The 18324-nt window shown below is 33.4% G+C and overlaps 1 protein-coding gene across 1 annotated transcript; it reads right to left on the minus strand.

Annotated features, from left to right (window-relative positions):
* Positions 1–9587: 9587 nt before the first annotated feature.
* Positions 9588–16594, minus strand: LOC124372170 (immunoglobulin G-binding protein A-like). The gene is made up of 7 exons (XM_046830533.1): positions 16519–16594; positions 15079–15239; positions 14827–14874; positions 14574–14621; positions 14321–14368; positions 14068–14115; positions 9588–9968 (listed from the first exon to the last, which is right to left on the minus strand). Exons 2-7 carry the CDS (start codon positions 15230–15232, stop codon positions 9895–9897), a joined length of 420 nt encoding a protein of 139 aa, XP_046686489.1. The 5' UTR covers positions 15233–15239; positions 16519–16594; the 3' UTR covers positions 9588–9894.
* Between the last annotated feature and the right edge of the window lie 1730 nt (positions 16595–18324).

The following is an 18324-nucleotide window of genomic DNA, read 5'->3' on the forward strand; positions in this document are numbered from 1 at the left end:
CTGTGTATTGGGATTATCTATACCAATATCTTTGGTACGTGTAACCTATCACTTAATCACTAAATTACAGTAAACCTCACATTAAAATACAAAGTTAGGCGTTTTAATTTTCTAAATCTGTTATGTCTTTATTCTCTATCGTTTTCCGACACAACATCGAGATTTTAATATACATTTTTATTTCTGTTAGACTTACTTCAGTGACTCTCAAGGTTATATAACGTTATAATGAATCATTCAAACCGTAATCAAGTTAACCGGTCTCTCAACTCCTGGAGTATAATACCTATTTTTAAAGCGATTCTTGCGTGACTATGTAGTAGCTTTTTACCCTCATATATTATGAAATTATTGCGAATATACTTTTCACTCTCTTCAAATTTTACTACAAGGCAGTGAGTGCATAGTGATGTTCATGAGAAATATTGTATATATTATTCTTGAATATTTTATTATTGCTCAAGTCCCTTCATATTTGGTTTATATTCTCTTATAGAATAATTTCATTCTAGCAACATGTATTGGTTGTTCTGTTAACCTTCCCCTGTGGTAAATTTCTACTGCATATGTCACTTCGTTAATTTTTTTCTTGACAACGAAAGGACCTCTAAATGGTGTTTGAAATTTACTATATTTTTTTGTGTGGTCTTTCGGGAAATGGACCAAGACTTCATCGCCGGGGTTTAAATCCAAATGAGTTTTGTCACGGTCAAAGTATTTCTTTTGCGCTTCCTGGGCTTTTTTCATGATTTTCGGCATATCTTTGCGTATTTGCTCTAAAATTTCTATATTTTCCAACACCATTTTTTCGGGATTAACCTGTAAATATATACAATCAGACGATAAGTTAGCTTCGTAACCAAACATGAGGTAGTGCGGTGTGTAGCCTGTTGAAATGTTTACAGACGTGTTGTAGGCAAATGTAACTATTTGTACATATTTTAACCAAGTTTGGGGTTTTTCCACAACGTAATGAGATATTGCCTTTATTAGCGTGTGGTTGTATTTTTCAACCTCACCTTGTACTTGTGACATATAAGCAGCGCCTGGCCTTTGTTCAATCCCGAGTGCATTTAGTAACTGTGAAATTACAGAATTCATAAAGTGTGTTCCTCTGTCATGATTAATAATTCTAGGAAATCCAAATGTGCAGAATAGATTTAATAATTTTTGCGCTACTGTGTTCGCATCTGCATTTCTACAAGGGGTCGCAAATGCCATTCTAGTGCAGGCATCGGTTGCAACTAGGATATATTTGTAACCATTACTTTGTGTAATATTACCTACAAAGTCTATTGTTATTCTGTCAAAGGGTTTTATGGAGGGTGCAATAGGTTGTAGTAGGCCGTAATTTTTTGTTCGTTTTTGGCCTACGTAGTTGACATTCTTCACAAGTTTTTGTATATTGGAGGATATCACGGTACATATTCGGCCAGTGATATCGTAATTTTATTTTTGAAGCTGTTTTGTAATGTGATAAGTGTCCACCCGTGTAGGGGTTGTCATGGAATATTTTTAATATTTCTTGTGTTTGTTTTTGGGGTATAGCCAATAAGTTTCTAGTTTCTCGTCCGTTGAAAGTTTTGAAATTTAACAATCCATCTATTTCTTCGTAATGTCTTGAAGCCCGTCTGATTTTTTTTATTTACCGCCTCAGGTGAGGTCATCGCAAGGTGTATTTGTTTCAAATAACTGTCTTGAGCTTGTAGTAGGGGTAGATTTGTCTGTATTAAAGTATTGACAGTTAAACACACGTCCGTAAATTCTTCATCCAAAGGTTGTTCTAAAGGATTTCTGCTTAAGGCATCTGCTAACACGTTTGTAGCGCCACGTTTATGTTTTACTACAATGTCGTAGTCTGTTAATGACAGTGGTAATCTGTTTAATCTGGTGGAAGTGTGCTTAAAATTTTTATAAAACTGTAATGCGGCACAGTCCGTATAAACTGTTGTTTGTCTACCAAGCGTGAATTCTCTGAAGTAGTTCACAGCATAGGTTAGCGCTAGCATTTCACGTTCAGCATTGCTGTAACGCATTTGGGTATTTGAATATTTTTTTGACATGTAATAAATTGGGTACATTATATTATTTTCTTCATCTAACTGTACTAACGCTGCTCCGCATCCAATCAAACTGCTATCTACATAAATGTGTGCTTCCCTGTTGTCCTTCCAATGTGATAGTAATGGTGTGTTTGTCAAAATTTGTTTGATTTTTATAAAAGCCTGTTCACATAGATCCGTCCATTTAAATGCCGTGTTTTTATTTGAATCTTTTATTATCTCAGTAAGGGGTTGTGCTATTTTGGCATAATTTTGGATGAATCTGCGGAAGAATCCTGAGCATCCTAAAAATTGTCTCACTTGCCTTACACAAGTAGGTCTTTTAAATTCGGTGATAGCTTCTACTGACTGTTTTTGGGGTAAAATGCCTTCTCCAGATACCTCGTGTCCTAAAATGTTTACACTTTTGTAGAGAAATTTACACTTTTTTGTATTTAGTTTCAAATTAGCTTTTTCTAGTTCTTCTAATATAGTTTCTAGATTATGTAAGTCATTTTCAAATGAGTCACCATAACAAATTAGGTCATCCACGTAACAGATGACTTTATTATAAAGGTGACGGTTTAATATCGCATTCAAAGCTTTACTAAATAATGTGGTTGAAGTTGAAAGTCCCATCGGCAGTCGGCAAAACTGTAGAAGTCTATCGGGTGTTTTTATGGCTAGGATATGCCTATCTTCTTTCCTAACCTCCATGGAATAAAATGCATTTTTAAGGTCTAATTTTTTAAATGTGTGCGCTTTGTTCAAAGAGCTTAAAACCAGGTTTACTGAAGGAATGGGGTGGGCATCTGTTTTCAACTGTGCATTAACCTTCCTGAGATCAGCTACCATTCTGTCGCTTCCATCTTTATTTTTCACTAAAAATACTGGGCTTGCATATTCTGTGTAATCCTGACATTCCTCTAATATTTTTGCTTGTACTAAATCGTCCAATAATATGTTTAATTTTTCCCTTTCTGTTTTACTCTGCCTATACGGTGGTGAGTTTACAGGTTTCGTATTCGGTTTTAATTCGAGTTTAACAGGAGGTATGTTTGCAGGAGTTAAATCGATTACCTTTGTTGTAAATATGTGTCTGTATTTCTGTAAAACGTCAAGGACTTTTTTGTGTTCTTGGAGGGTTAAATGTGGTGAGATATCAAATATTATGCCGTCCTTATCTGTCAATACTGTTTTTCCTGTGTCACTTGTAGTGGGATGGTGTTCCAGGGTAGGCTGTGCTTCAAGAGTTGGGTAATGTATATGTCCTATCGTAGTATGTGCGGGTATCCTTTTTGGGAAATTTGATGCATTATAAATATTTACAATTGTATCTGTACCATCTTCCCCTTCTGAAAGATATGCATGACATTTCTTTTTTATTCTTAGATTCCTATCTGTTTCGATGGCTGTTCGAGACTCTATACCTTTTAAGGAGCTAATCCTAATATGCTGATGTGGTGCTATAATTATGTATTGTGGGGCTGTTACATCTGTTATTTGCTGTACTTCTAACTCCTGTGTGTTTTTAAAATTCTTGATATCTAACTGCCACTGTTCATTCATAGGTATTATATGTTCAATTTGATATTTGGTAATTTTTATTGTTTTATTTTTATAGTTTAACTCCACGCAGTTCTGAAATAGGAATATGTTTCCTACCAATATTGGGCTGTTTAGATCAGGTGTCACATAAAAAGTGTCTTCAAGTATTACTTTGCCAATTTTTATGACGATTTTTGTCGAACCCAAAACTGTTAATGGTATACCGTTAGCCGATATCAACGAGGGTATGTTGCTAGTATTTAATTTTGTTGCACAAACTAGGTCTGCTCTAATAATGTTTATGTTACATCCTGTATCTATAATGCAGGGTACTGGATGTCGAGGGTTTGTGGTCAAGGCTACGTCTATTGTTAGGACAGGTATCTTCTTCGTAGTTTTATTTTCGCAATTAAATATGAGTTCATAAATATCCTCTAATAATAATGTTTTATTTTTCCTCGGTCTGTGTATCCTGTCTTGCGTTATTTCTTGCAAGTTAGTACAATCTATCATATTCTGTTTCTTCTGTTGCTCTATGTGATTTAAAATCTGTATAGTGTCTATCTCAATGGTTTCTTCCAATCCAGTATGTGTGTTTACCTCCCCCATACTACAATCTGGGTCCTGTTTTACGTGCGCTACTACCTTTAATACGCTAGGTTTTATCTGTCCTGTGAATTTTTCTGAGACTGCAAGGTTTCTTGTAAAACTGGGTTTATTTATATTTGTTGTCCCCGAGGGGTTTGGTTCACTTAGGGTTGGGGTTGGATTGAACGCAGATTGAAGTTTCATGGTGTGTATAGGCTTCTGCATAATAGGTTGTTCAATTTCTTGCATCTTCTTTAAGGGTGGGAATTCTTGATTATAATCTATGGCTTTAAATTTACAGTGAACAGTCAAACAGTTTCTATTTAGTTTCAACTCTTTTTAAATTAGTAGAGTTTTTACAATGAGGAAGATCATCTTGATCAACAAATAACTTTCGTATATTTTGTGAGCTAAGAAGAACATGAGATTTATGTTTTCAAATCCTTTCAGTACTATAAGGGTGCAGAAAGAATCAGTTTACAATCAGTTTCGACACATCCACCAAACTATATAATATCCGCTCAAACATATCTCATAAATAGTGTAAAGATACTTGGAGTACTATTTAATTAATTATGTCTTAGAGATATCACTCATAATAATAACATTTAATAGCTGTGCAATATTGAACATGACTTCAATTAAACGAATGCTAGTTGACTTAGGAATAAAATCCATAATTGTTTACACTCAATAAAATAATAACTATATGTTACAGATTTGAGTACGAATGTGGTCTGTAATTGTTGATTTAACCATTTAGTTTCTAAAATCATCACCAGAGCTCTGAAGTTAACCTTCACAGACATTCAGAATTAAATTTATTTCCTCTATTTGTTTCCTGTCATAGTACAAACAATTATTTTTTTATTTTTTAACACATCTTTTAGTTATTAAACATTTAGTTTCGGAAACAGTTCAGCTTTATTAAAATTATTTATCTTTAAAACATTCCTTTTTTAAATAAATATAAAACGTAACTGAGAGTAACTTTGTTACTATTATTTAAGAATAAAACAGATAATAATTATTTTAATAAATGATTTTAATCGGAACAGAACTACTCTATAAGTTATTTATTATGTTAAAAATTACTCAATAATTAATACGTACAATGCTGCTAAATTACTTAACAAACAGCATGAATTAGTAAGTCTCTCATAAAGAGGTTGACGCTTAACTTCTAGTCGAAACGGTGTGAGCTTCTTTGGGCCTAACAGGTTGCAGGAACAAAATTAAATGTCTACCAATGACTTCATGGAAACATAGAAATATTTAATATCAATTGGGAGATTTATATTTTAAGTTAAGAACTTTATTAACCATAAAAGAGGTGGAAATTGTTTTTTGATAGGTTTAAAAAGCTTAACCGTGTAAGGATCAACAATATTTTTATGTGGCGCTATCTTTTTTACCGTTGACGAAAATAATAAATTATAAATTTGATTATTTTTGTAAACGTAATATTATTGTACAGAACTTAATTGGGATAATTATGTATTCCTGAGAATATGAAATTAAAAGTATTTCAAATTTAAAGATAACTTCACTTAAAAAGAAACTCAACCCAGTTTGTGTACATTAATTTGATTGTATACTATTACAACTCGCCCCAGGCCTCATAGAGGGATTTAGTGATTGGTTAAATTTTAAAATGATGTTTTAAATTTTTGTATTCAGTTTTATCCTTTTTTTTAAATTCGGAAATGAAGTTTCCAAATGTCATGTCGTGTCGCGTATTGTAGAATAATTAGAAATAGTAAAAGATGTCATGTCGTAAAGTTTCCCTGGATATTGCATCCAAACAAAAATAATGTTACACATTTATCAGAGAGGGGGAAACTTATAAGAATCTTTATAGTTAAGTTTTATTTACCCATTTGTGCCTCTAAAATTTATGTGTTGGGGTAATCATACAACAAACGTTTAGCGTTATTAGTAGTCGTGATGTCAGCACTAACGTAAGCTAAAACGTAAGCAGCAGTTTCAGTACAATATTATTTTATATCCTTGGAAACAAAATAGCATTTATTATTGAATGTTTTAAAATAAGTCTAAAGTTTTATGGCGCTGCATTTTTCAAATTTTCAACTCACAGCTAGTCGTGGAAGTAGCACCAGGTACACGATGATTGGCCAGAAGCAGGACCAGGACCAGGACTTACAAGGATGAGTAACTTTAATTTAATTTTAATCATAGTTTTTACTTGCTATTTCTTGCTATACAAAACAGTTTACATCCTAGTTTTAGCGATTATTAGTAGTTTATATGTAGCGCTAACATAAGTACAAATTAAATATAGTAAATACACTGTATTTTTAAGTATTGTGTAAAAGCTACTAATTCGTGTTAGGTGCTATGTATAATCCTCTTAGTACCCAAAGAGTACAGGGAGAATCAGTTTACAATATTTCGTATTGAATAAACAGCAATATATATTTGAATTTTTCGCGTAATAAAAAGAAAATATGTATATATTGTTATGAGAGGCATTTTATAATTTGTGTTTTACAACAATCTTTCTAGCGTTGCTAGTAAGCAAAAAATTCGTAATCAGTTCACATTACTCGTTGATGTTTATTTAAGATATAAAAAATGATTATTTTTGGTTTGATTGATATATTTCAAAAATTAAAAACAATACCAAACAGTTGTGACCTAAATTTGTTCTTGAAATCTGTAACTCATTCTATTAGTTACAGAAATCCACGCCAGAGCTCTTTTTCACAGTACAAGAGATAATAATGGGCAAATTTAAATTATGCAATATTAGAAATGCATAATTAGATTCTAATACTAAATTTAAATATTAAAATTCCTCTTTTTAAATGATAATAATGAAATTTCAGTTTCATGACGAAATAAAATAAGTCGTTTTGGAGAATAACATACAATCCTCTCCCGAACCCCAAAAAGTTCACATGAACATGTCTCGTATCAAAATAATGCTGTTAGTCTTCTTTGACGTTTGAGAAATCTTCCATTTTGAGTTTGTACCGCAAGGAAAAACTGTCAACGCAGTCCTTTGTCTGGAGGTGCTTGAGACTGAAATGCAAGATCGCCCACGTCTGGCCTGATATTAAAGTCATCTTCAAGCTCCACCACGAAAATTTCCCCAGCCACATAGCATTCGTAGTTGCCAACTACCCTACCAAGAACAAGACCTCCATGGTGCCCCAATCTACTTACAGCCCTGACATAGCTATGTGTGATTTTGTTTTGTTCCACCGACTGAAGAGAGAGCTGATGGGAAAGCACTGGGATTCAGTGGGAAACCTCCAAGCTGAAGTTATAAGAGTACTGAGAGGCGTTCCAGTGAAGGAGTTCCAGGGTGCTTCCAAGCGTGGCAGAATTGTCTACGCAGGTTTATTGATGCAGGAGGAGACTATTTTGAAGTATTTTACCATTTTTATCAATCGGATGATTAAATGATGTATTTTCCAGATAATGGTCATTATTTTCATTACGCACCCTATATACTCATGTCTCATCAGGTGCACAACTAAAAGCACTATGATGTTGACTGACACGATCCAAAAGCACGGTGGAGCTATTGAATCTTAATAACGCAGATAAGATGGGAAGGACTGAGTCAATACGTATGTTGACTTTAGCTCGAGTTCACCTTCTTCTTAGTGCAGCGTCTAAAATCTGATGCTGTTGCAGACTTCTTAAATCTCGAGTCATGCTCCTCGAAAGCAATCCAAAAATATTCGGCGATAAAAAAAAGTTAAAAGGAAATCCCCGCATCGGTTTAACACCTAACATTCACAGCCTCACTGAATCATCCTTCTCACCATAGCTGTGTACTTTTTAGAAGATTTGATTTCAAGTAAGATTTGCTTGTGTGGAAGACGGTTGATTTCAGTTGCTGCACATATGAGAAAGGTAAAGTGGAGCTAAACTCAACACTCACATAAATCCTGCTTTTCCAATCATAACTGCGTCACTGCGTTTGATATAAGTGCAGGTCAATAGTACGGATTTAGCAGAGCGAATATTTTTGCTTGTTATTTGCATTTCAACAAACTGTGTACTATCATGTGATATTGTAATGCCACTTTTAAAATCAGAGTAGAAATATATTATAATATATTGTGCTTAATGTTGGAAGTTACTGGCAATATAAGATTCCATTGCACACCTTTGTGGTAGTACCCTCGTTTGCTTACCAGAAATGTTATTTGCGTACTGATAAAAAACCTAGCATGAGGTTTATACATAGGCAAAATGAATTATATTATGGTGCTGTCCAAACATTGAATTAGACCAAGCGTCATAGAAGCCTAATACTATGTAAGCTCACACGATCTCTCTTTTAGGTCACCGTGAATGTTAACATTTCTTTCCTGTACGATTGTTTGTTTATCTGTCCACAGGATAAATCGAAAATAAAACAAGCTATATAGAGTTAAAGTTTTAACATGCAAACTCAGCTAATCCCATTACATAACACGTAACAAATTTGAAGAATAATATAAAATACTTTTGATAATTTCTCATTTCTTACATATAAGGAGTCTGACTTCACACTCCTCTCCTAAAGTTTTAAGCTACCAAGCAATAACGATTGAGCGTTTGAGTGGAGTGTCAATTCCCAATACATTATTTCGTTGCTAGTACTAAAATTATTAAAAAGTAGAGTTTCACATAGACCGGAAAACCGGAGCAGGATCCTGTTCCATTACGGGAAGCATAGCTATGAAATATGGTATATTTCTGTCCGGAAAATATACCAGCCTAACAACCAGCGTCCGATAATGCAGTCAATTTTTATCTGGAAGCCAGGCTAATACTTTCTTGCGTGTGTGTTTACACAGACACCGATTTACCGTAAATGCCGATGGTGGAGAGGCTTGTTTTTTCAACATTGGTAGTGTCTCCACAGTAGATAGTCATAGCTAACTTAAAATATACAACCGTAGAAAGGGTGTATCAATTATCCTCTATGTGATCCACACTTTAACGGAGATAAACGCAGCACTCTGTATTTAGTCTTTGGTACCTTCTCCTCAATCAAAGCAGGGAGACGAGATACTGCAGGTTAAATCTTGGATATCCTCACTTCAGAAAATCGGACTGAATGTGTGAAAAAGCTCTAAGCGTGTTTGCTACCGATGTGATAGGTCAAGCAGAATTAATATTGTGAAATGAGCTGGCAGTGTTTCGTGCAATAGTAACTTTGAGGCGTTCACAATTAGCTTCGACTCCCACAATGTATTAACATAAGTATAGCCAGACTATAAGATTACTTAGATACTGGTCTTCCTCGTATATATTATACAGAGATAATGAAAAAAATATTTAAAAAACATTCAGGATCGCAAGGTGACTAAAAAACGTCTCCATTATCATGATAGGTTAAAATATTACATCTATGATCAATACAGGGAAATAAAGAACCAGCAATTCATAAACAGAATTATTCACACAGTTTATAGACTAAGTCAAAGTTACAAACAAGCAGAACGTGGGCTTAGAGCTGCGACTCAAGGCCAATTTTGAGCTGCTACAGTTCTAACGTCGTAAGCAAAATGGCCGAGGCCAACAATCCTTTCCGTGCAACAGTCTGCCGTTGTCGTTAACTATTTCTATAAAACTTCATCGTGATTATACAGTATTGATCGCAAAGTACAAGTATTGAGGCTAAGAAAAAACAAGCATAAGTTGGATTAGAGCTGCAATGCAATAAGGCCAGTCTTGAGCTGCTACAGTACTAACGTCTTCTGCACAATGACGGAGGCCAGCAATCCTCTCCGTACAACAGTCTGCCTTTGCCGTTAACTATTTCTATAAAACTTCATCGTGATTATACAGTATTGATCGCAAAGTACAAGTATTGAGGCTAAGAAAAAACAAGCATAAGTTGGATTAGAGCTGCAATACAATAAGGCCAGTCTTGAGCTGTTACGGTACTAACGTCTTCTGCACAATGACGGAGGCCAGCAATCCTCTCCGTACAACAGTCTGCCTTTGTCGTTAACTATTTCTATAATATTCCATCGTGATTATAACGTATTCTTTACAAAATACAAAAATCAAGGGTAACAACATACAATCATATGTTGGATTAGAGCTGCAATGCAATAAGGCCAGTCTTGAGCTGTTACGGTACTAACGTCTTCTGCACAATGACGGAGGCCAGCAATCCTCTCCGTACAACAGTCTGCCCTTGTCGTTAACTAAATATATAAAATGTCATCATGATTATACAGTATTGATCGCAAAGTACAAGTATCAAGGCTAAGAAAAAACAAGCATAAGTTGGATTAGAGCCTCGACCCATGCCAATCTTGAGCTGCTACAGTACTAACGTCTTCTGCCCAATGATGGAGGCCAGCAATCCTCTCCGTACAACAGTCTGCCTTTGTAGTTAACTATTTCTATAAAACTTCATCGTCATTATACAGTATTGATCACAAAGTACAAGTATCAAGGCTAAGAAAAAACAAGCATAAGTTGGATTAGAGCTGCAATACAATAAGGCCAGTCTTGAGCTACTGTAATACTATTTTGTTGGGTCACCGTGGCTTTAGGCCAACACAGCCAAGACCCCGGAGGATGAACTGGCGTCTGAGATAGGTAATAAATTGTTCTAATTGTAAAAGTTTCATCTTGATTATACGTAACAAAGTACATGGAACATGAGAAAATGCTCAGAGATACACCCATAGGCCTAGAACTATGACATCTCGTGGTCAATCTTGTGCTACTAGTTCACAGGAGGGCAATGGTACTAAGGATATTTTCTGTTCTCGACTGTTGATTAAACAATTTGTACCTATTTTTTAACCCTTTTAGGACCGCGCGTTTTCAGATTTTCTATGAGTAAAAGACCGCCTTGTATTTTTAAAAAGTGTAAGGGTTTGGGGAAAAAATTGTATATTCTAAAGTAGTAGATATATTTCCATAATTTTTTCAACAATTTTTTTCTGCATGAAGTGACTAACAGGAAGAAAAGAGGTTTTACTCTGTGCAAATCAAAAAAAGGTTTGTTAACACTTATAAATAAAAAATGTTTTTGAAAAAAAAATATTTTTTTGGTTTACAGGAATTTTGTGTAATCTAAAAAAAGAGAAAAGTCCACACATATAGATACCTGTATTTACAAGTTATTGCTTAGGAGATTGCAACTTATTTCAATACTTTTCTTCAATAAATGGCTGAGATACGAGGAAAAATAATAATAATGGTAAAAATTAGAAAATAGATAGAAGCAGAAAAAGATAACTTAACGACAGAGCCAATTAAGCAGTAATGAAACAATATTTTGTATCTAACTCAGTTATTTCATGGTCTTATTAAGTTTGAAAGTTCATGAGAACTATTCTAAAACTTACTCATACTAAAAAACTAAAAATAAATTATTTTGCACACAGAAGAAATGTTACAGAACTGCTGACAAGTCTAACAAACATGTTTGGTAAGGCACACTCCATGTCAGGCTTTATTACATTTGACACAGGCAGTTCTGGATCTCTTCATTTTACCACCACTTTGAAGACTAATTTTACTGCATACAGTACAACATTTTTCTTGTTTCCCTGGTAACTTGAATATTCCATAAGTTTGAGTAGAAGAGCTGGCAGCCGGCTGGTTGTCTGGAGCATCACTGCCACCACCAGTACCACTGGGAGTCTTCATCCGTAGCCATTCCTCAGTTATGTCTCTAGTAAATGACACAACAAACTGATATCTAGTCATAGGCTTACCTAAACAATTTAGTTTATACAGAATATACGAATTTAGAACCATTCGTCCAAAAACGTTTAATACAACTTTTTTCCAGAATTTGATTGTAATTCTGTAATTCAGACTGTAATAAATCTTCAATACTATCCTCGTTCAAATGTCTTTTAGTCATTTTGAAGCACAATAATCGTCTAAACACAATGAACAAAACGTAAACAAACTCGGCAGGCTGCGTCAGTCAGCTGGCGCTGGCGATCGCGGTCGCGTGTTGGTCGCGACTGAGAGCTAGCGCTACCAATTGCGCAATTTATCATTTCCCACTCCTCCGTTGATTAAATTTTTACTAAATTCAAAGACGATTGTGAATTTAGAAACTATCAATAGATGTGGAGTCAAAATTTGGTTGAATCAAAGTTATTAATTATTTTCTTATACCCATAAAACCAAACTACTAATAAATCGTTAGTTGGTCCTAAAAGGGTTAACAGAGATTCATTACATCATGCACTTATAATTACATGAAACTAATTTTGTTATGTAAATATTTTATAAAATTTGAACTTAAATATTAAATTAATAACGAATTTTAAAAAGGCAAAAATTTCAGACAAGAATAATAAATAATTTATTTAAATTTTTATCGCTATATTTCCCTTAAAATTTACGAATTAAGCTAGTGTTAACAGAAAAATATAATAAAGAAATATTAAGTAGGAGTTACGTAATATATGAAAAATTGACAATACAATTTAAATTAATAATTAAGCTACATATGTCAAGTTATATATTATTTTGGATAAACATACTTTTCAATGCCGATACGAGGCGATTCTCAATATAATATATACAGTTATATAATATATTATAATAATATTAATCTGCCTCAATTCCCTTCCAAGTAGTTCTGTGTTTAAATAAAACAGGAAACCCAGTGTTCATTTTTTAATTGTTGAGATCCCAGAACTCTTTATCATTATAACACTGATTTAATTAAACATAGAAACAGGAGCCAAACCAAGAATTACAAACATAACACAATAGTATTTTAACAAATAAATACCATGATCAACAATATTCCGATCAGAATATTATACGAAGGATATTTTTAAATGTTTACATAGAAATAAAAATTTATATAAGAAGTGAAAAATAATCACTTAGATAACACCGTCTGATTGCCTTAATTTTAAAATTAAGTGATATGCGATTAAATTGTTTTGTATTTATCATATTCGTATTTTGGTTGGAATTTTCCCGTAAATTATAAATTCCTTTTAGGTCGAAGCAACTCAAAATTATTATTACTATTAGTGGACCATCAACGAACTTGGGAAGTATCACTTCAATACAATTTCAGTTACAGAGATTTCCAAGAGTTTAAAACTTTCTTACTTAATTATATCAGCCTTCTCTCACAACTCGTCAGGACGATTTAGAGTCCATTTATCATCGATCAGATTAGAATATGCTCCTGTAGAGGATATTTAAAATTTTGTATGAGGATTTTGTCCATTAAAAATAATGTGTTATTTTAAGGAATGAATCACAGTCAGTAAGCATGCAAGAACTTCCTGTAAAATAACAACAAATCTATTAAAAGTGTAGCCTTCTTATTACTCGAGTATGATCTGATAGAGCAGTATTGTTGGGCTTAAATAAAATCAAGAACTTGGAACTGTTAGTAAAAATCAAACGCTAATTATTTCACGTTTTTCCAAAAGTGAGAAGCTAACATTACCAGATATGGATTTATCAGCGCTGGTAAATCAGCAGTGAATATCACCTACGTGTAAATTACGTTATCACACGTAAGCTAACAAAAACCAATCTATCATTACCTATAACCTAACGTAACATACACTAACCGTAGCTGAATAGGTGTAATGCGTTTACCTTGAGGAATGAGGTTTATCCGACAATCACGTAATCGTAAACTAGGTTCCCATTCCCTCTTAAGAATTATAGACTTACAAGTGCTAAAAAATTTTACAAAAAATATACTTCAATTTAGTATCTAATTAGGACTAAGTAATATAAGAATCTTATAGCGCCTCTTCGTAACGTTTAGCTCACTTCTGTTAACAAGTCAATTTTTGCGGGGATATTAAGCTCTCCACCGTTTATACTATGGTTTAAATTATGCTATCGTATTATAAAGTACTTAGTCTGTATTAATACTAATAATTTGAATACTTACCATCACTCACATCTCTTTTACCAGGTGGCCCGTCTCCGGATTGCCCATCTGGAAAAGCGAACATATCTTATCCTCAGAAACTGGAATTTTAATATTCTTACAGCGCCTTTTTCGCAAAATTTAGTTCAGTTCTGTTTATAAGTAAAGTTTTAAGAAGATATAAGCCTCTGCACTATTTATATTATAGTATAAGTTATGCTATAATTGTAGAAAGTACTTAGTCTGTAGTAATATTACTAATTTGAGTACATACCATAACTCACATCTCTTTTACCAGGTGGCCCGTCTCCGGATTGCCCATCTGGAAAAGCGAACATATCATTATCCTCAGAAACTGAAAATTTAATATTCTTACGGCGTCTTTTCGTAAAATTTAGTTCATTTCTGTTACCAAGACAATTGTTAAGGAGATATTTAGCTCTGCACTGTATATGTTATTGTTGAAATTACGCTATCATGTTATAAAGTACTTAGTTTGTATTAATATTACTAATTTTAATACCTACCAAACCTCACATCTCTTTTACCAGGTGGCCCGTCTCCTGATTGCCCATCTGGAAAAGCGAACATATCATTATCCTCAGAAACTGAAAATTTAATATTCTTACGGCGTCTTTTCGTAAAATTTAATTCATTTCTGTTACCAAGACAATTGTTAAGGAGATATTTAGCTCTGCACTGTATATGTTATTGTTGAAATTACGCTATCATGCTATAAAGTACTTAGTTTGTATTAATATTACTAATTTTAATACCTACCAAACCTCACATCTCTTTTACCAGGTGGCCCGTCTCCTGATTGCCCATCTGGAAAAGCGAACATATCATTATCCTCAGAAACTGAAAATTTAATACTCTAACAGCACCTTTCGTAAAATTTTGCTCAGTTCTTTTAACAAGACATTTTTAAGGAGATATTTAGCTCTGCACAGGGGTATATTATTGTTTAAATTATGCCATAATATTATAAAGTACTTAGTGTGTATTAATATTACTAATTTGAGTACCTACCAAAACTCACATCTCTTTTACCAGGCGGCCCGTCTCCTGATTGTCCATCTTGGAAGGCGAACATTTCATTATCCTCAGCTGGTAGTTGAGAGGATGGGATAACCTCCATCAGTACCATGCAGAGAGTCACGAATAGCAATACAGACGACATCATTGTTTCACTGCAACAGACAGATGTATGTCGTAAGTAACATAATTGGAGTAAAAGCAGATGAAACAGGTCTGCGGTTGATGAGGCTCACGACTAGCACTACAGACCACATCATTGTTTCACTGCAAAAGACAGATGTATGTCGTAAGTAACATAATTGGAGGAAAAGCAGATGAAACAGGTCTGCGGTTGATGAGGCTCACGACTAGCACTACAGACCACATCATTGTTTCACTGCAAAAGACAGATGTATGTCGTAAGTAACATAATTGGAGTAGAAGCAGATGAAACAGGTCTGCGGTTGATGAGGCTCACGACTAGCACAATATACCACATCATGGTTTCATTGCGACACAGAGATATACGTCAATAATTTCAAAATGGGAGAAGTTGGAGCTGGAAAATGCTCTGAGCTTGTTAAGGCTCTCATATTAATCCATAAATAACTTTTAAATAATTATGAAAAATCTTTCTTTTGTAATAATAAAGGTGCAATAAGTGGGCCATTTTTTTAAATGTCTTTTAAAATTCTTACTATAAACTTAAAAAATATACAAGGAATCAATATGTATAGTTTATATTTTTCTAACACCAATTATTCTGGTCCAATTTCAAAAGCTGTATTTATGTACGCTTCAGAACTATCTGAAGCTCTGGTGTGCCAATTTAAAAGTTGAATGGCAGCAGATGACCTGTATCATGCAACAAATGCAAGACCAGAAATATTGTTTAATCTAGAAACTACTAATACAAAATTGAAAATAGTCATGTTGTTAGATATTCATGAAACATATTTTTATGTGTGTAACATATCTAAAACTTCACTTTAACTTTTGCATTCACTCACTTCGAGATATATCGAAAAAATTAAGCTTTTAGCTTTTTCTTATTAAGTTATGTTTGAAACACACACACACACACACACACACACACACACACACACACACACACACACACACACACACACATAATTTTTAAATTGAGTCTTGTATTTATTCAAACAATTAAACAACTTAATCATGTGATTAGTTGCAAGTTTAGGCATAAAGCTAACAAATCTAATTAATCATATAGTTTAAGGCACTTTAGGCTTACGCCTCAACACTAAAACCATCTACTTCCCTTTATAAACATATACAGGAATTCTATCATTCTGTAAGGATGTCCATTATTAATGTAAGCCCTCCAAAAATAAGGTTCTGGTAAACTAGTAGTTTTAATTGTTGAACACCCTGGTTACAGTATCAACTATTAAAAATAAAGTGGTAAGTTAGCTTATATTAACTTACCCAAAAACAGGGACTGTAGTTGATAATGAACGTCTGATATTCACTGCTTTATATACAAAGATTGCACGTGTTTGTGTAGTTCATAATTATCTATGTCCCATTTACTGCAGTTCATCATCATTTATTCTCTATTTAAATATCTTACTACTAAAAAGCTATTGAAAGAATAATTACTACTAAAATTTGTTCAAGTTCGTTCAGTTTTTTTCAATTGCGATCATGTGATTAATAAGTGAAACATTATTTTAAATGCCCACTTAAAGGTGAAACAGCAAATATATCGTTTCCTATTCTGAAACAGCAATGAGTAATTAATACAAAGGTTTATTGCTATGAAATGTGCAGTGGTGGGAAAGATGCACTCAATTAAAATATAAAGATGCTCATGTAGGCAGAACGCTTACTGTGATTATTAAAGCAGTAAACTTTTATTACTGAAACAGCTCTACATATATTTTTAATAGTCAATGCCACATTAAATTTAAAATGTAATATTTTAAAGATGAATAAGTTTTATAATATCTATTAAACGTAATTTTACTGTAAGAACAGTGTCTGAATTATTGTTACTTGTAAAAATATCAGGAAAAAAGTTCACTAAATTTCACACGAAACACGAAATCGAGAAATCCATAGCTAAATAAACCAAACGTATAAGTGAACCTATTCAACCTGAATGCCGAGAATATTACTACAGAATAAAAGCGTGTAAAGCAATTTTCTATTCATAAAAATGTCTAGTAAACCCCCCTAAACTGGTATAGTTGTCTGGGGGGCGACTAGAGGGACCTGATTAAAACATTTATATAGTCTCAATTTCTCCAAGTAACTTATGTCATTTACCGTTATCTTGGATCTTTACACAGTTCAGTTTCCATTCTAAGCAACTACATATCTATGATGCATATGACATTTTTAATCAGTTAACACCTAATATAACTTGCTGGATCCAAAATTTTTCCTTGCACGCATATCGTATTTGTTAGAATTGCAATTTTTTATGTTTATATATGTATATATATATATATATGTAATTTACTATTAGTTAAGATTTAGATGTCCCTAGCCTCTATAAAGACTGATTCGCATAGAGTACTTATTCTCTCCGTTACCACTCTACTACATATATATAATTTCAGTAAGGTTTAAATCCGGTAAACGGCCAAAATTATTATAAAGAAACTAACCGTTACCCGAGGTGTCGCAAACAATTTACTTGGATTTGCACGTGTATCAGCCCTGTTTAGAGTGAATTATAGTTTCGACCCAAACGCTGTGTTTGCCTTGTTGGCACAATCAAGAAAATTGATCAAAAAGTTTATATTTATGGCAACAGTAATTGACTCTTGTCTTAGTATTTGGTCTATTAATTTGTATAAACTGCATCAGCATGATTTATTACATTGAATAATATAAAATACTTGCTACGCATAATTATGAGATTAGAAAATCTTAAAAAAATTCCTCATTGGTTGCCTTGTTTATATTTTTTTATAATGTCTCTAAAACTCATCATCTTTGGGGGTTTTCATGTAAACAGGAAGCTCTCATAAATTTGTAGCGGATATGAGGATAAATAATATTTAGCGGATATGGGAAGAAATAAAATAAACCCAATTATATTACTTATGTTCTATTATTGAAATCATGGGGTACTTACAGTATTGAAGATTGTGTTTCAGACATTGTACCAGTAGCGTTGCTTCTCAACATCTTTGTGGTATTTGAATAATATTTGAAAATATATCGAGCATTTACAGAAATACCAAATTTGTATTCATAAAAACACTTAAGAAAGTTTTAACC

This window comes from Homalodisca vitripennis, unplaced genomic scaffold (assembly GCF_021130785.1).
Source record: "Homalodisca vitripennis isolate AUS2020 unplaced genomic scaffold, UT_GWSS_2.1 ScUCBcl_2688;HRSCAF=7702, whole genome shotgun sequence".
NCBI lineage: Eukaryota > Metazoa > Arthropoda > Insecta > Hemiptera > Cicadellidae > Homalodisca > Homalodisca vitripennis.

What these genes read in the sequence shown, in the direction of transcription:
- LOC124372170 (XM_046830533.1), bottom strand. Translation starts at nt 15,232, where the DNA reads ATGATGTCGTCTGTATTGCTATTCGTGACTCTCTGCATGGTACTGATG. An exon ending in TAAAAGAGATGTGAGTTTTG is followed by an intron (nt 14,875 to 15,078) that starts GTAGGTACTCAA and finishes TCGCTTTTCCAG; the next exon opens with ATGGGCAATCAGGAGACGGG. An exon ending in TAAAAGAGATGTGAGGTTTG is followed by an intron (nt 14,622 to 14,826) that starts GTAGGTATTAAA and finishes TCGCTTTTCCAG; the next exon opens with ATGGGCAATCAGGAGACGGG.